The sequence below is a fragment of the Anopheles gambiae genome, chromosome 3, assembly GCF_943734735.2.
Source record: "Anopheles gambiae chromosome 3, idAnoGambNW_F1_1, whole genome shotgun sequence".
Lineage (NCBI taxonomy): Eukaryota > Metazoa > Arthropoda > Insecta > Diptera > Culicidae > Anopheles > Anopheles gambiae.
In genome coordinates this window covers 91,257,193-91,275,602 of record NC_064602.1, presented here as the reverse complement: position 1 = coordinate 91,275,602, position 18,410 = coordinate 91,257,193, and the positions used below count along the sequence as shown (strand labels likewise).

Below are 18,410 nucleotides of genomic sequence, written 5' to 3'. Positions count from 1 at the left end.
CAATGGAAACACCGTGTTGTTACTAGGCGAATTTTATTCGGTTCATTGTTATCTCGTAATGTTACACCTTACGAAAACCTGTGTATAAAAATAAGCTATGCCTGCATGAGCGATGAACAGCTTCCTCGCCTCAGGCACAGTAAATGCAACTGGTGTGTTTGTAAATGGCCGAAAATGGAAAAACTGCACAACTCGTCCGGCACTGGGAGAAAGGAATGTATGCATCGACTTCCTCTTCCTCGGTCTCTATTCGTTCGAGAACTTTGGCGCACGCTTCTCCACGAACGCCGTCATACCCTCCAGCCGATCCTTGGTCGAGAAGGTCGCGTGGAAGTGGCGCCGCTCGAACCGCAGCCCCTCGTTGAGCGACATCTCGTACGACGCATTGACCGCCTCCTTGCACAGCCGCACGATCAGCGGCGAGAAGGTGGAAATCTTCTCGCCCAGCTTGACCGCCTCCTCGACCAACTTGTCGGCCGGGAACACCTTGCTCACCAGCCCCGATCGTTCCGCTTCCTCGGCCGTGATCATGTTCCCGGTCAGGCACATCTCCATCGCCTTCGATTTGCCCATCGCGCGGGTCGTACGCTGCGAACCGCCCGCCCCGGGGATCGTTCCGAGCGCAATTTCCGGCTGTCCGAAACGTGCCTTATCGCCCGCGTAGATGATATCGCACATCATAGCCAGCTCGCAGCCACCGCCCAGTGCGTACCCGTTCACCGCCGCAATGACGGGCTTCTGTGCCTTGGCCACCCGCGTCCAGTTGGCCAGAAAGTCGGTGTTGATGCACTTGGCGTACGTGTTCGGCTGCATCTCCTTGATGTCGGCGCCGGCCGCGAACGCCTTCTCGCTGCCCGTGATCACGATCGCACCGATCGAATCGTCCGCCTCGTACCGGTCCAGCGCGTCGCTAATCTCCGCCACCAGCCCATTGCACAGTGCGTTCAGCGCTTTCGGGCGGTTCAGCGTGATCACGGCGACATTCTTCTTCTCGCCCGCCAGCTCCGCCTTGATGAACTCGTACGCTTTCGGGGCTGCCCGCGGGAAGTAGAAGAAAAAAAAACACACACACATAAGATTTGGTTTTAACTGATTTGCCCTTGCATTACATAACTGCGTCACTGCGGTGCCGTTTTGTTGCTGGGACAACTTCCACACCTACATTGGCGGGGGAAGGGAGGGAAGCAGTACTTACCGCTGCTATAGAAACGGAGCAGGTTGGCCTGCTGCTGCTGCTGGTTGGTGGCGACATTGCGCACCAGCTGACCCGCCACACGGGAAGCAAGCAGACGTCCAATGTTTGCCATTTTTGCACCGAAAATGTTGAAAAACTCGACCGGAGAGGAAACGGAGTGAGACGGCAGACGCGACAGCAGTTAGCGACACACGGCACCACCGGCAGCTTACAAATACAGGATGATAATGGCCGGGTCGGTACACGCATGCTAAGCGATGCGAGGGTAGCTAGCTGGCACCAACACAACCGTACGGCCCGTGTGGGATGCCGTTTGGGGCACAATGGTTCAAGGTTGGGTGCGAAAGTGGCAAACACTCGTTGGTTTGCATATTTAATTAAAAAATCGAATCAATTTAAAATAATTTTTATTTCACTTTTATAACAACGATTTAACGTTGAAATATTATTTTAAAAATATTGCAATAATGATTCTGATATTATTGTTTAGAAGATAATTGCGTACGAACCAGGAGGAACCAATAAAAAACCAATTCAAAATTAATAATAATCTTACATAAAATGCATCGCCTACTGCAGATGTAGATCGTTCTCCAAACAGATCGTCTCTCCGTCTGGACTGATCGGCTCTGGGAAGGGATGTATTGAAATATTATTACAAATATAAATGAATTAAAAAAATTTAAATTTCCAGAATAATATCCCATGTACTTTAAAACCGCATAGCACAAAACGAATTTGCGGATGAAGTGCCATTGAGGTGATATTTAATACAGCTGAACCTACCAAACAACAAGAAAACTCCATATTTACAAACTGCAACAATAAATAAATCATCACTATACAAATTCTACTAAATTTTCTGCGCTATTTCCTACGCTAATTCCTACTTCTTGTGACTGGAGCTAGAATTGCATCGATTCCAGATTCGGACCGGTTTCGAATCCGAATCTGGTACAGTTACAGGTACTTTCGTAGAAAAATAATTAAAGTCAGGAGCTATTTCTGGATCATAGGTTTCAGGACCGGTATGGGTTCAGTATCAGTGCCAGGACCTTCATAGGTTTACTTTCAGTTCCACGACTGATATGGATTCATGATCGGCTCCAAGACCAGTATGGGTTCAGTATCGTTTCCTGGACCGGTGTAGGTTCAGTATCAGGTTCAGGACCTACATTCGGTCATGTGCAATTTTTGAACCAGAAAAGGTTGTGTATTAATGATAGGAACAGTATGGGTTTGGTTTTGGTTAGAGGTGGCTTAAAGGGTCGTCATAAATACTTTATTTTAATTGGGCTTAGAGACCAAAAATTTTGGCCATTTCTTTTGAGTAAAGGGATTTTTTTTAATTTAGTTGCGCAGCCCTGTAACCTGGCCAAATTAACTAGTGTTTCTCAAAAAGTGCTAAAATTATCTCTTGGTAGAATTATTATCTCTAAAAGAAATCGAAATAACGTCAATAATTATACACATTTCATAGCTTTATTCATTATAAGCTGGAACTTCGGTGCAGCACCTTAACGCCCGCGCGCCGCGGCGTTTGCCAGTATGAAGACTAAAACCTTCCACGTGTATGCGCAACAACAAGTAAGCGAGAATTAGTACAAGGACAACAAAATTGCTCTAAAATTATGCGCCCTTCAATATATTTTGTTTCCACCTTTTTTAAACATGCTTCACTTATTTGTATCATTTATTTTCTTCCAATCTACCAACTAGCCCGCTAACTGAAAGCACAGCTTTTTTACTTCCCTTTCTTGCTCTCTGATAGTACACAAACAGTATTACAAAATATTAGTAGGATTATTAATTTGAAAAGGAAAACAAACCCAAGACCACTAGAAATGTTACAACGCCTCCAATTCGATGAGGCACACCACCGCGCTCCCGTGTAAGTTCCGTGTAAATTGAAGGTAAGAAAAACAACGTGTGCGCGCTAAGCAACGCTCTAAATTCAGACAATTATCAATCTACCGATGATGGTGAGAAGAAAAAAGGAAGAAGAAACTTGAAAAAACACTCTGCCCTGATACTGATTATCGATAAGGCCATCATCACTCGCCGAACAGGGACTCCGAAAACGTTCCAGCAGGGCAAATCAACCGGCGGAGGCGAGGAGAATTGGACCTGCCAATGTGCATGTGCATCCGGCGGACACCCTTGTCCCCTTGACCACCCCCAACTCTTCGTCGTTTGCTGCTGATGGTTCATTTCCGTCCGTCTTCCACTCCGCACCCCCGCCACTGGTTCAATAGCATGCACCGCGAGTAATTCACTTCCGAGGCTGCTGGATGTGATTGACGGGCTTGCTGTGGACCGGTGCCGGCGGCTTCTGGGCATGGGCCACCTGCGACGCCTCCACGGAATGGTCGGTATGCTTGGTGCTCGTCCCGGACTGGGCGACCTCACCCGTGTTCACGTTGGGCGCTGGGTTCTGCGGAAGGGAGTGAGGGTGAGTTAGAATTAATTGTTTGCACAAAACCAGTTTCCCAACCTACTGACACGGTCCCCTCCCCCCACACGGATGATGCTGCACCACTTACCGAGAGCCCAATGACCTCGACCGGATCCTTGGCAGGCCGCTCGCTGTTCGGAGTCTTATGCTGCACAATGCGCATTCCACCCGCTTTCACTGTAGAAAAAAAAGATGCAACGTGTGCATTAGTTTTACCACCCAGCGAAGGTAGCAAATGTAGCGCCTTACCTGCCGGGGGGTGTCCAGCGACCAGTCCTTTGTCTTCATCGGCCATCGTTTCTGTGCTGCGCGTCTTTTGCGTCAACTACTACTACGCGTTTACCTTGCGGCGAATGCTGCTGCGCTTCTCAAATGCACCCCACAAAACTGAATTCGAATTGCCAACGCACGATCACGGTCGCTTATCTCTTATCTATCGTCGTGGTTCCGAAAATATATGAGCGATCACACAAACACAGAGCCTACAATTTTGCTGCGTATAGATTAGAAGCGAGCGCTAATGGCGTTGATACGATGTGAGAGGGGTGGGGGGTCTTTTTGACAACTAGCACCGTTCCACGAAGGCAAGAAACGGTGCGAAGCGCGGAATAGAAATCAAAATAAATACAGCGCACTGTATGTGTGTGTATACGTGTGTGCGTGTGTGTTTGTGGGAGGGGGAAGAAAAACAGAACCCGAGAACAGAAAATGGAGGCGTAGATGTTTTTTTTTTTTTGCTTTCGATTGGAGTAAATTACAGTATCGTGTTATTAGAAAGGATTAGCACAGAATTCAAGGCGTGTTGTTGCCTTACTCCGACGATACTGTTTTGTTTTGGATTAGCAACAGGCATTTGTTGAGGCAAAAAAAACATATTTCGTTGGAATCCATGTTTTCCAATCAGAATAATTTCAATCCGATTTCAAACGATTCGCATTGGATTGAACAAATCTGTCATTCCCAAATAACAAAGTGGTATCGTTGCTCAGGGAGAATAAACGTACAAATTTTTTTAAGTTCTTTTCAGAGTTATGAACATTAACATGTCTAAAAAATGTTCTAAAATTCATATTAATAAATACAGTTTAACAATTTCTTAAATTTTTGCATTTTATCTTTACTGTAATCGAAATTAAACTTAACGAAAGTATTTGACAGCTTGGTTCAGAATCAACATATTTGTATTTGCTACTTGGGTCTGATGTACTGTCAACGAAGGCAAAAAACTGTAAACAAACGCGTGATCGGCCTGCACGTGTTTTCTGCTTGCCACAAACGGTTAGCGTTGTATCGAATATCGCACCTCGAGAGTTGCACGGCTATTGTTGGGAAAGCAAAATGGAGGAAACAAAACGGACGGACGAGTCTACAAATGGCGAACCAGTGGGGGCAAGCATAGATACGCCACAAGAAGCGAGTAACTCCTGCAGCGACAGCACCACCATTGTTGCACCAGCGGCAGAACACGATGGCGGGAAAACTGAACCGAACGAGGGCACACTGATGGAGGAGAAACCTGTTGAACCAGCGATTGAATCAAATCGAGGAGTGAACGATCCGGCACGGGACAGTGCTGATGAACCAAAAGCAGGTGAACCGAAAGAAGCCACAAGCGAAGGAGTGGTTGCCGTCGAATTGCATTTGGATGAGCCTGTAGAAACGCCTGTCGGAAGTGCGGCAGCAGGCGCAGAACTCCCAGCAGAACCTAAAACGGTTGAAATAAGCGTTGAAAAGGAAGTTAAGGAAACTGTGGATGAGACCAAATCCACCGAAGAGCCTGAGAAAGATTCAGCACCCAGTAAAGAGCCACCTTCCACAATGGAATTTGTCGCTCCGGCACCCGTTGGTCAGGCGATGGATGTAGAGGACCATACGGCAGCACCCGTGCCGGTCGCAGTTGTCTCCATTCAGGAACAGATCGCAGAAGAGCAAAAGCTCGAGACGGAAGCGGTGGAAAAGATCGCCAACAGCTCACTCTCAATGCTGTGCCAGTACTCGGGCAGTTCCGATTCGGAGGCGGAAGATACGGACGCATCCAACGTGGTTGTCGTTGGTTCGAAAGCCAGCTCCTCGTCGTCATCCTCGTCGGACGATAGCGATGTGGAAATAACGAAGGAAACTCCCGCAATGTCTGCCGGGGGCTATCGCATGCAGGATGATCCAATATTGGTCAGTGATGCGGAAACGATGGATACCAAGTAAGTCCACCGAAAGCATGGAAACGATGTAGATGCAATTGAATTAATAAAAACCTTTTCCCCTTTTCCACAGCGCTGCCTCATCGGAGGACGAAGAGGACGAACCGATCAAGGGTCCGATACGTACTGCGGGTGAGATACTGCCACACGAGTTGCCCCCGATCGAGGAGCTGACCATCACCGTCCCGGAGACGGAGTGTAAACCGATCGGGCACATCGAATCGATCGTGGCACAGATCGTGCTGGTACAGTCGGTGCCCGGGGCCGAGCTGCTCAACCTTGACACCGTCCTGTTTCTCGACCGGGGTCAGCGAGCGCTCGGCAAAATATTCGACGTCATTGGCCAGGTAAATCAGCCCATCTATTGCGTACTGTTTAACTCGAACCAGGAAATATTGAGCAAAAACATAACGACCGGCATGGAGGTGTTTTGCGCACCGCGAACGGAGTACACGTCGTTTATCATACTGTCCGAGCTGATGCGCACCAAGGGGTCCGATGCGAGCTGGATGAACGATAACGAAATCCCATCGTACATGGCGGAACATTCGGACGATGAGGCGGAACGGGCGGCGAAACGGAATCGCAAAAAGAATGCAGCCAATCGGCAGCAGGCTGCAGGTGGGGCACAAAATGATGACGATGCCGGTAGCGAGATGGGCGATGAGCAGCAGCAGCAGCAGCAACACTATCGAAATCCTAGACAGCCGCCTCCGTCCACCTCGAGACCACAGTACCAGCGGGGTAACGGGGGAAGACAGTTTAATCCGCGCTACCCGTCCGGTCCGTCCAGCTGGCACCACAATTACAATCCACGGTACGGTCAACCGCAACAGTATCGGCCACGGTTTCCACCGCGTAACCAACAATTCCAGCAGCAGCAGCACTACCAGCACCATCAGCACCATCAGCATCAGCAGTATCAGCAACAGTATCAGCAGCAGCATCAGCAGATACCGCACATGCAACCACCACCCCAAGGCATGGTACTGCCGAATCCGTTTGCTAACCAGGGCCCACCAAGGCAACCGCCACCGGGACCGTACTAATGCACGGCAGGATGTAAGTTACATTTGTTTTAAAATTAGGATTAGAATTTGAATTATTCGCAGAATTTAAGGTTGAAGAATTACTGATGCATTATTTCATGTACAGAAATATTGGTTGAACTTTAGGGGAGAAAAATCGTTTTCAAATTTTACCACATTTTATGTTGTGAGCGGCCAGACCGCCACCTACTATTGGAATTTAATTCATTTTAACTAGCATTAGGTTACATATGAAAACCTTTTTGTATATTAAGTGCAATTAGTTACTATAGCAGCAAAATTTTGGTCAACAAAATCAGGAGACAGTCAGAACAACGGTTCATCAAACAGAACAAATCAGTAGCTCTTAGTCAGAAACCCAGAATGGGCATCATCATCATTAACATGTTTTTTTTTTTCTAGCTAAAATAGTAAATTAAATATCTTAGAAATAGATTGCAATCTCCTAATGTCTCAAGTGCAAAAATGGCTAAGAATAATATTCGAAAATGTAAATCCATCGACCATTTACTGACAATCATAAATTTGAATCCCTTCCGTTATTTGTGTCGAATCTATCGCAAAATGTGCGCCCAAATTTTCTCCCAAAGTTTTTGTTCTCCCCAACCTGAGCCCGGTGTGGGCTCTCAATAATAATAATACCTTAACACGAAACACGGCGGTAGAATTATGACTAATAATTAAGCCTTTCATTCAACGGATCTTCGCCCGGTCGAATGGACCCGGGGTTTGGTCAAGCGAGGAATATACATATATCTGTATCGCAATACCAGTTCTGTGGGAGAAAAAACCTGTTCCGTCAAATTTATTCATATCACCATTATCGGGAATCAGTGCCACTGCCGCCCGTCGCCACACAACCGTACCCCGCGCGGGCACACGTGTTTTGTGTACCACCAGGAACAGGATGGATGGACACCGATGATGATGCGTCGTCGGTTGGGTAAATAAATTGTCATTTAATTTATTCATGAGCCACGGGGGATGTCGGCGACATCAAGCGATGCACCATTTCGGCACGGCAAGGGGTGGGCAGCGCTGGAAATGGGTTGTTGGTGGTCAAGGATCAAGGCCATCTGCATCTGGTACGCGCGGGAAGTTTTAAAACTTAAAACTAACTCGCACGGATGGAACAGGTACATCGAACCGGGCTGCTGTCTAAGCGCTTGGTACCGTTTGGTACAGATATGGCGTAGCTCGAGGCTCTTCCTGGCTGATAATTTCTCACATGACTGTGCCGCTGTAATGGATTGCTATTGTAACGCATATGACGGATTAGTTGGAATCTGCGTGCGTAGTTACCATGTGGAAGTGGGCAGGTCGACCGATGGGAATGGGTTTCTTTTAATTGAAATTGTTAAATCTGGTTCTTTTCAATTTAATTTACCATCTAACAGAGTATCCGAGCTACAAAGAAATAGATAACTATTTCACAACGTTGTAAATTTAACTTTAATCTCACTCTTGATAAGAATGCAGCCTTTTTTTCTTAGATTTTTCTTTGATTCATAAAATAATTATGTATATTGAAATTAATTAACATATTTTATCAGTGATCAATAGATAATATCACATTCAGAATTGCATTTTTTGTGAACTGTTTAAATAGGATGGACTTATTTAAAAAGACAGGACCTAACAATACATACACTAATGTGGAAACATTTCAAAAATAGCGGTTTAGAAGAGTGCTTGAAAGGAGAAAAATAATGATTTGATGATATCACATCTTCTCTTTTTATGTTTATCCGTGTTACAGCAAAATAGCCTTAATTCCATCAGTACAATTAAAATAGATTAAAAAAAATAAGAAAACTCGCCTGATCGTTGGTACAGATTTAAAAAATAACGAATTGTCTATATCAATGATAGTTCCATTTCATACCTTCATTAAATTACTTCACAGAAACGTAAAATTCTTACCAGAACATGATGAGTTTACCATTCTATGGTTCTATGGCCAATTTGATACATTCAATGATAGGGTTGTTCTACCCTGTACTCAAAAGCTTCGTTCGTTTGGGCCGGCTCCTGCGCTGATAAGCGTGTCGCATAGTGTGGCTCACACCAACTGAAAGAAAAAGAAAATTTAAATTATTTATATATTGCAGATAGACACAGTTATCTAATGAAATGTGTGCTGTAAATATACCAAAAGGAATTAATTTCCAATTATCTAATGTTTGCCCGAAAAACAAGTGCAATTATCATATCAGTTTAAAATTTTAAAAATATTCACGTGTAATCTAAAATTCAATTGATTTTGATCGCAAATTGTATGCATGATTGTAATTTAATCTAAATTTATTTCATATTTATTCATTTTTTCTCGCCTTCTACGATTGGTTTGTGACACCGTGCGGCAACGGCTGTATATAATACGAACCGTACCCGAAGCGGCGGAACCACTTGCGTTCGGTTTTCGACACCGGTAGGATCTGAAATCACCGTCGACGCCGCTCTACCTGGGCTCACACACAGACACCAACCTCTAAAAGGCAGGCATTAACAAATCATTACATTTACACCTACCCGCGTTGGAGTGTGTGTTTCGCTGCATGTGCCAAACAAAAAGGACACGGTTTTACGGCCTCCTTGTGTGTTTTTGCTGGTGACGACGATTTTCTTCCTTTTTGCAACGTGATTTTGGGCTGGCAGAAGTAGCAGTAGTGCGAGACTCTCAGGGCAGGTAGCGCGTGCGATAGCTCCTGCATTGCACGGTCGGGTGCCGTTTGCCGATATTTACCACCGTCGCTCCAGCAGTGTTGTTGTCCTGAACATTCCTTGTGTGGCGCACATACGCAGTGAAACATTACTCTCCACCCCCGGCACCGTCCAATAGACAGTGGGATTCTGATACACCGTGTGTTGTTTGTGTGTACTACGTGTGCATATTATTTGCAGGCCGTGCAGAACCGTGACTAGCGTGCATCAAACATGTCCTCAGAGCTGAAGGTACTTTCGCCGAACGTCCACTACACGGACGAACACATCGAGGTGGACTACCAGTACCAAACGACCACCGTGGTGAGCAGCGGCCCAAGCGGATACACGGTAAGCAAACTGTCCTCTTGGTGTACTGTTTCATCCCCTTTTCCCACTAAGTGCTACCGCGTTTCCATGGTAACATCACGCGACGGCTGACTGAGAAGAAATGAAAATTTCAAGTGAAAAGTGCGAAATATTGCATCGGAGAAGCGCCACCGGAGAGGTCACGGTCATCGGATATCGATCCGTTCCGTACCGGCCGCTGTATTACAGTTGTTGTAAACTTTGGCCGACGAATGACAGCGCGGCATGGTGCGAGAAGGAACTAGATTCTTCCGTGATGCTAAAAATAGCACCACGCCACCACACTGGAGTGAAAATCGATTTTCCCGCCCGGTTACTAGCTTTGCCGAATTTGCCGCCCATTTCTTGCGGAAATTGTGATAAAAAGTTCTTAGAGCTTTGGGGTGCATGATTTTTTTTTAAATATTACACGTGCATTCTTCAGATCATGGTATTAATCTTCCATTCCATCGCACAGGTTTCTGGAAGGTTTGAAAATATAACGCGCCTGAAGCTAAATCCACAAAACGGAAAGCATTTTCCTTCCTTCTTCCTCCGCTGTCAAATGGTATTGGTGCTCTAGTGCTAGTAGGCAGGGAAAAAAAGCAACACGGCTTCTGATATGAACCTGCTAAACACCTAAACAAACCTGTGCCTTGAACGTCGCCTGTTAAAGAACCACATTTTGGATCGCAATTCGTGGGGATACACGCGGATTGGATGACGTTTGTAAGCGGTTCAATATTTACTTCCCCCACACTCCCCTTTCCACCACTGAAGGAGAGAGCTCCCTAGAAGCCAAAAAGACGTGCTGGCTGGAATATTGACAAACAGTGGCGTATGGCAAACATCCACCGTCCGAAAAAAGATGTGCCACGAGCGTCCTCTAAAATGCATACAATTGCAACGTGTCATGTATGTAGAACAAGAACTGATCTTTTCTCTAGAGAGGCTTCTACCCTACATACAGCAAGCGATTGCTGCAATCGCGGCTTATCAATCGTGGAATCACACATTTCGGGGATTTTATTATCGCGTGTTTTAATTTAATTTTACACCTGTCGACTGCCCGCGTTTCGGCGACATGCCCGCGAAAGCTTCAATGATCGATTATTGGTCAAGGCATGACATAAGGTTCGGTAAGCTCGCTGTAAAGCCCTCTCGCCATTCCCTCCCTTATTCTGTTAAGCCCTTGTGCTTCAACAAAAAAAGTTACTCCCGAACACGGGGTAGCAGAGATATCGTAAATTGATGACTAAATTCGGTGAGACACTCCGTGCATCATATCACGCCACAGGCGGCGGGGTCGTACGATCTAAAGCCGCCGACCAGGGACGGTCGGTGATAAGGTTGGACGGAATCCCGGCCCGATTCGGTGGTAGCCCCCGGGGTCGGGTTTGATTTAATTGTCTGTTATCTAGCTTGTTTCGTAGTAAAAATCATGCTGAGGTTGCATGTTTCCTATTAGAAATGGGAAAATGGTGAGGCTGTGCTCTATCTATGATAACGTCTTGGTCGTGACGTAGGAAGCGTATCATATGTTTGTTTTGTATGTGGCGTGGGATTTATAATTAGGATTTTTGAAAAGAGAGGTTTCTTCCTATTTCGGCTGTACAGCCGTTGTTTGCCTGTAGAATAGAGCCAAATATTTAAAAAAAAACGCAGCAAATTCTACTAACACGGGTGGAACACGGGAGCATTACTTTTTATCTTGATATTCTTCCTGGTTGAGAATCCCGCAATCCGCTTGGACACTTCAGCAGGACCTACAATAGTGGGGCACTTAGGGCCTCGTGTTGATCTACCTTATACTTTTACAGACAATATAACCAGTTTTATTAAAAAAATTTCAATAGAGACTGCAGTTGAATTAATTTTTGTGAAAAACGATGTTTGCTACGATGATTGATACAGGAAAATAGACCGATCAAAAACTTTACATTTGGCGGCAATGATATTATTTTTGCCGAAATAAATGTTCATGCCATTAATACCCTGTGTTCCAAATTGTATAGAACGCCGCCTAAGCACACGTTGCATCACAGCGAAAAGCACCCGTTCTGATTTTGATAGTGATCCAACGTACCAAATGTTTGTTCATCGAGGCTTAGATCAACAGAAACATTGAACTTTAGTGCATTTGCTTCATCTATCCCCAGCCCCCGAGTCCCCCCCCCTATCAAAGCTTGGAGCGGAAATAAATATTTGGATACAGATAACGCAAGCTCAGCCTTAAATGATGATTCCTCTCAATCAGTCGCGATGGGTTTAAGTCGCCCCCAAATGCTTTTCCGAAGCGATACGTCCGTTTTCCAATGTCCGTCTTTGGAGTGGGCCTGCCTGATAAGGCGATGGCGATGTAAAACACGAATTCAAATGTATCTTCCAGGCAGCGGTCGGGCAATGGCGTCACCGCGCTCCCGCCATCTAATCGGTCGGCAAGCGTTGGAACACGTGTTTGTCCCTGTTGTCAGTTTGAACAATTAACATTCACTTGTTTGCCTGTCACCTGATTGATGGGGCGAACGTACGTTTGATACGCGCGTCCGGCCGCCAATCGCTCCCCTTCTGCTCCCGTTTCAGCTCTAATGAGCAACGCCTTTTACGATGCTGGTGTATAAACAGCACACTACTAGACATCCCCGGAATGGATCGTTGCCGTTGACGACCGATTATGGGGGGAGCGCGAAGAACGCCCGAACCCGGGAGATGCTGATGGAAATGTTAGCAACAGTTACGAAATATGCACCGGGCGCGGAGCACAAATACGTGAGAAATGAGGAAGAGACACAGTGCCGCGTATCTTGACAACCGTGCCTCCCTTTGTTCTCCGGGGTTCGCTTTTTTTTTGGGAGGGAAGATCAATTCAGCGATGCGCGATAAATGCCAATTTTATTTATACGACGGCGTATTGCACAACATATAGCAAAAATTTCTGCCAGTCATTCGGGACACAAGCCGCCGTTCTAAACCCGTTTATCGCTGCAGGAGGGCGAAGAAGTCATCGCATTATGCAAAGCCTACTTCGCCGGCCCAAAACGATTTCCTGAAGATGTGAACGATTTTGGGGATGGGAAGCGCAACGTCGTGGGGCGCGTGATTAGAATATATTATCCGTCCTTTCATTTTTCTTTTGTTTTGCCCAGACGGGAAGCCCTCGCCCACCCAATGGTGGGTACAAGTCCAAGGTCGGTTCGTTAGTAAAATTTCGTCATCTTCGTGTCTGCGCGCTTGCGGGGCGCCATTTCTTGTTCCTTTGCAGGTGAAACCTGAAACTACCGAGTTGAACATCCGCACCGGACGAAATGTCCCGCGCATGGGGCTGATGCTGGTCGGCTGGGGCGGCAACAACGGCTCGACGCTGACGGCTGCGCTCGAGGCGAACAAGCACAGCCTGGAATGGCGCACGCGCCAGGGCGTCCAGCAGGCGAACTGGTACGGCTCGATCACGCAGTCGTCGACGGTGCTGCTCGGATCGGACGCCACCGGCCAGGATGTGTACATCCCGATGAACCAGCTGGTGCCGATGGTCAACCCGAACGATATCGTCGTCGATGGGTGGGACATTAGCTCGCTCAACATCGGGGAGGCGATGAAGCGGGCGCAGGTGCTGGAGGTCGGGCTGCAGGATCAGGTGTACAAGCGGTTGGCGCAGCTGCGCCCAAGGGCCTCGATCTACGATCCCGACTTCATTGCGGCCAACCAGGCGGACCGGGCGGACAACACGATCAAGGGCACGCGGTACGAGCAGTACCAGCAGATCGTGCGGGACATTCGCGAGTTCAAGCAGCAGTCGGGCGTGGACAAGGTGGTCATCCTGTGGACGGCAAATACGGAGCGGTTCGCCGAGGTGAAGGAAGGCGTCAACACGACGATGGCGGATCTGGAGCGCTCGCTCAAGCAGAACCATTCGGAGATTTCGCCCTCGACGATCTTCGCCATGGCTGCTATTGCTGAGAATGTAAGTCGCGGTGTGGGGTTTTCTGCATTCTTGAGCATCAATTCCATGTTGGTTTCTGTTCTGTCTTCACCTCCCTTTAGTGCATCTACATCAACGGATCGCCCCAGAACACGTTCGTGCCCGGTGTGATCGAGATGGCGGAGCACTACGGTGCGTTCATTGCCGGCGATGACTTCAAGTCGGGCCAGACCAAGCTGAAGTCGGTGCTGGTGGACTTCCTGGTGTCGGCCGGCATCAAGCCCGTCTCGATCGTGAGCTACAACCATCTCGGCAACAACGACGGCAAGAATCTCTCGGCCCCGCAGCAGTTCCGCTCGAAGGAGATCTCCAAGAGCAACGTGGTGGACGATATGGTCGCATCCAACCACATCCTGTACGGTGCGGACGAACATCCGGACCACTGCGTGGTGATCAAGTACGTGCCGTACGTTGGCGACAGCAAGCGCGCGATGGACGAGTACACGAGCCAGATCATGCTCGGTGGTCACAACACGCTGGTCATCCACAATACCTGCGAGGACTCGCTGCTCGCCACCCCGCTCATCCTCGATCTGGCCATACTGGGTGAGCTGTGCTCGCGCATTCAGGTTCGCCGCAAGGACGCCGCGGCCAGCGGTGAGTACCTACCCTTCCGGTCGGTACTGTCGCTGCTGAGCTACCTGTGCAAGGCACCGCTAGTGCCGCAGGGTACGCCCGTGGTCAATTCGCTCTTCCGCCAGCGAACGGCAATCGAGAACATTCTGCGTGCGTGCGTCGGTCTGCCGCCGCTCAGCCACATGACGCTGGAGCACCGTTTCGATCTGCCGGTCGGGGAGAGCCAACCGGACGTGCAGCAGCATGTTGCGAAGAAGGCACGCGTCGCCAACGGCACCGCGGAGAAGTGCAATGGCGTGCACAATGGGGACGCTCATCCTTCGGAGGAAGTTGCCAGCCGCTAAGCGGAGTAGAGCGTGCTTAGTGCAACACTTTTTTTTGTCGAGACGCATTACGTATGATGCGTAACTATTAACCCCACCCACCCCCTTTTATCCCCGATCCCGCCAATCGCATGAATGGTTTCATTTTGCATAAAGAGATCCCCATTATTGATAGCTATACCAAGGGTTGTATAGAGTGTTTAATGATTGGTGGCAGCGTATTCTACGAACTCTGTTTTTTTTTCATCCCCAAGAAATATATGCCTCATTGCTTTCTTTGCAGTGTGAGCCAATCCTTTCCTTCTCCACTCCACCCCAAAGTTTCTGATTCAGGAAATGTATTAAAAGTGCAAAACCGCAAAAGAACTGAGCTGAACGTGTGCCACAAGGCAGCCAAATTGTGACAAAACAGACAGGCCGATACCGATACCCATTTGCGCGGGGTATCCAGTGGTACCAACCTATTTCCTTTCCCATTTGGAAGTTTATTCAACCGCTTAGTGGTAAGAATTCGTAAACATATACTATGTAAGCGTTTATGAAGAAAAAGAAAATAAAGCTATATGTTAATAATGTGAACTTCGGTGTCGTTTCTTGCGCGTAAAGTGATTCATTTTGTTTGATTAATCTAACATTTAGTTAACATTTTAGACCAATAGCTGCTGGTGGAAGTTGTTGGGCCTCTAAGATCAAGGGTCAAGATCTAAGATCCTGACAGGTTCTGGATAATTTCGTGGAACGGTAAACTTTGTATATCGATTCCTGGGCCTTTAGAGCTTCTGGATCGGTTCAAGTATCCAGAAACTGCAAGGATATATGTTAAAATTCCAATATCCGTATAGGTTCGATATCAATTCTTGGTTCGATATGGGTTCAGAATTAAACGCAGGAGCGATATAGGTTTGGGATCATTTCAAAGATCCGAAGATGTTTGGGAAAAATAGTGATCCAGGATCTTTATGGGTTTGGATCTGCATGACATATTCGCGATTAGTTAAAACATCGGGATAGGTTCGAGATCGATTCTTGGATTGAACTTGGATCAGATCCTTGAACTATAGGATAAGGATCATTACAAAAATTCGACAATGGTTGGGATCAATTAAGAGCTCCTTGGTAATTCGTTACAGAATAGGGATCGATTTCAATAGGTTCTATATCAAATCTTAAATTAATATGGGCTCAGAATTAGTTTGAGGAGCAGTTTTGGAATCAGTTCCAACATCTACAAGGATTCTGGAACATATTCACCATTGCGATGCTTTTTGGAATAGATTCGCGAACAATTCCAACGAAGTCGAGGGATTCGAGATCAATTCTTGAATCGATATAGGTTCAAAATTAGTTCCAGAGTAGACGAGATCAGTAAACAACGGAGTCTCGGATCAGTTAAGAATTACGTTGTCCGGTCAAAGTAACAAATATGAACAATATGATGATTTAACGAATTTCTAATGCGTTTTATCCATACTAAGTAATTTTCGTGGAAATTAACAATGCATCCCCCTCAAACCCGGGGTTTTTCCACGAATTTCCACCGTGTTGGGGTTATGTCGACTTGTTTCAATAGCAAAGACACGATCCCTAAAATTGTTTCGTTCAGTTATCTGGAGCACAGTTTGCTATGGGTTTATTATTTTTAATGATTTCAAATAGCTTTAATATTTTCAAAATAATATTAAATGAATTCAAGTTTTTGTGAAAATAAAAATGCATTTAAAATAAATGAATTTCGTTTGGCAACTTCCCATTCCTCGTTATATTTAACGAAGAAACCCAGACATGAGCCAACCCGTTATTCTGCGCCCACTTTGACCGCTCGCGTTGACAGTTCTGCATTCGCAAGAAAAACAACAAACCCTCGCAGAGCAGCAAGTTTCGCCCGACGGTGTGGATTGTGGTGCGCGAAATTCGACCGCTCCTGAGAAAACAAGATGAGCCAGCAGGAAAAGGCGGCCCGGCGTGCGGCCCTACGCAACGAGTACTGGCGCACGATGACCAACCCGCACAACCATCTGCGCGGCGAGAGCGGTGGTGTGGTAAGTGAACCTTTCCCCGTTCGCGATGGCGGAGAGTGGCTGATTGTTATGTCATCGACACTGACCACTCCGCGGATGTAGACATTCCACGGGGCAATAACAAACGGTGTCCCGGAAGCAGTTACTAACGTGTGGTTGTACGGTTTTGTCCCATTTCCAGTTCGACACTGGCCTAGCCCGGTTCCAGGCGATGCGCGTTAACCATTACGAGCACTTCAAGCCGACCGGCCGCTCGTTCAAGATTGGACTGTTTACCGTCGTCATCCCGATCATTGTGTACGCGAAAATGATGAAGAACGAGCGCGACCAGCGGGAACAGCAGTACCGCACCGGTCAGGTGGCGTACGCCGACCGTCGCTTCAAGTTCATCTAAGTGAATGCGCTGCTTGTTGTTGGCTTTGTTCTGGCGGGCCGAGACCGTCTATGGTCGTTGTGCGTAGAAGCTGTGAAATAAACGGTGTATAAAGGGAGCTACGAACGAATCCGGATTTGGAGTATGGAAGATTTGTGTTCGCAACCGAAAGTCAAACTGAATTGTTGTTGAACAGGTAATTATCGTTGGTGCCTACAGGTAAGGGTTTATAGTCTCCATCGATTACTGATTTTTTCACAGGAACTTTTGGAAGAGTTTCAGTCGGAAAAGCCTACTATTCGTGTTAGGCAATTGGTCCTACTTAATTTCTCTACCATTTATATATGCAATTATTTCTTCTCTTTGGCGTCCTGTAGAGCTGCAAGAATATTCAGAACCATTCCGGATATCATGCCATCGTTTGTCAACCCGTTATCCCTGTCTTTATACCGAGAAGTGTCCATCTTCACCTTAACATCACCTTAACATGGGCCAATCAATCCTCCTCTGGAAGGACTAATAAGACTTTATCGGTTGAGAGCTTTCATTGCTTTTCAGTACTAATCATGATCTTTTTTTATCTTTGATGTAAACTAAAGGTGAGGTGTCGGGCACCTCATATTTTCACCATCTGATTTTGAGGCTCCCTAGACAGTTCCTTAGACCAGTTATTGGAAAACTTTCGTCACTCGTCGTTGAGGAGCTGTTTAAAATGTTTTACAAAAGTCAGAAATCCATACATAAATGTAAAAAATGGCGCGAAATCTCTACACTGAGTGTCTGAATATTGACCAATATGATGTTAAAATTGAATAATTCTAATCATTATCAGTTTTAGACACATGTTAAGTTACACCACTTCTGAATGGTTTTAGATACCGGCCTGAGCATTGCAATCATAGCATAGGAAAAGGGGCTAGATGTTTGCCATCAAAAGGTTTAAAAATTCGCCCAAGCTGTTCGTTGAGCCTCTTTTTCCGGGCTTCTAATTTTTGCACGATTCTTGTACCGCTGCATCAGGTTGAAGTGCTGCAAGAGCGAATATCCTTGCTTCGACTCGTTACTCGATTCAGAAAAGTACCCGTATGGCTTGAATTGAATCGAAAACCCCTGCAACATTAGATTGCATACACACAGGCGTTTAGTAAAACCGTACAAGGTGTAATGTTGATGTATGCCAATGTCTAACAACT

The 18,410-nt window shown here is 46.6% G+C and overlaps 5 protein-coding genes across 5 annotated transcripts; 3 read left to right on the top strand and 2 right to left on the bottom strand.

Annotated features, from left to right (window-relative positions):
• Window positions 1-16: 16 nt before the first annotated feature.
• Window positions 17-1,515, bottom strand: LOC1280816 (probable enoyl-CoA hydratase, mitochondrial). Its single transcript, XM_320683.5, has 2 exons — window positions 1,196-1,515; window positions 17-1,034 (listed from the first exon to the last, which is right to left on the bottom strand). Exons 1-2 carry the CDS (start codon window positions 1,305-1,307, stop codon window positions 247-249), a joined length of 900 nt encoding a protein of 299 aa, XP_320683.3. The 5' UTR covers window positions 1,308-1,515; the 3' UTR covers window positions 17-246.
• A 1,143-nt stretch (window positions 1,516-2,658) lies between these two features.
• On the bottom strand, window positions 2,659-4,561 carry LOC4577488 (death-associated protein 1). Its single transcript, XM_001238359.3, has 3 exons — window positions 3,900-4,561; window positions 3,739-3,827; window positions 2,659-3,629 (listed from the first exon to the last, which is right to left on the bottom strand). The coding sequence occupies exons 1-3, from the start codon at window positions 3,943-3,945 to the stop codon at window positions 3,468-3,470; spliced, it is 297 nt and encodes a 98-aa protein (XP_001238360.1). The 5' UTR covers window positions 3,946-4,561; the 3' UTR covers window positions 2,659-3,467.
• On the top strand, window positions 4,500-7,346 carry LOC5667921 (H/ACA ribonucleoprotein complex non-core subunit NAF1). The gene is made up of 2 exons (XM_001689229.2): window positions 4,500-5,848; window positions 5,922-7,346. The coding sequence occupies exons 1-2, from the start codon at window positions 4,989-4,991 to the stop codon at window positions 6,895-6,897; spliced, it is 1,836 nt and encodes a 611-aa protein (XP_001689281.2). The 5' UTR covers window positions 4,500-4,988; the 3' UTR covers window positions 6,898-7,346.
• A 1,931-nt stretch (window positions 7,347-9,277) lies between these two features.
• LOC1280818 (inositol-3-phosphate synthase) lies at window positions 9,278-15,405 on the top strand. The gene is made up of 4 exons (XM_320685.4): window positions 9,278-9,395; window positions 9,802-9,951; window positions 13,211-13,909; window positions 13,990-15,405. The coding sequence occupies exons 2-4, from the start codon at window positions 9,835-9,837 to the stop codon at window positions 14,845-14,847; spliced, it is 1,674 nt and encodes a 557-aa protein (XP_320685.4). The 5' UTR covers window positions 9,278-9,395; window positions 9,802-9,834; the 3' UTR covers window positions 14,848-15,405.
• A 1,247-nt stretch (window positions 15,406-16,652) lies between these two features.
• Window positions 16,653-17,347, top strand: LOC1280819 (NADH dehydrogenase [ubiquinone] 1 beta subcomplex subunit 4). Its single transcript, XM_320686.6, has 2 exons — window positions 16,653-16,865; window positions 17,026-17,347. Exons 1-2 carry the CDS (start codon window positions 16,761-16,763, stop codon window positions 17,236-17,238), a joined length of 318 nt encoding a protein of 105 aa, XP_320686.5. The 5' UTR covers window positions 16,653-16,760; the 3' UTR covers window positions 17,239-17,347.
• Window positions 17,348-18,410: the final 1,063 nt, after the last annotated feature.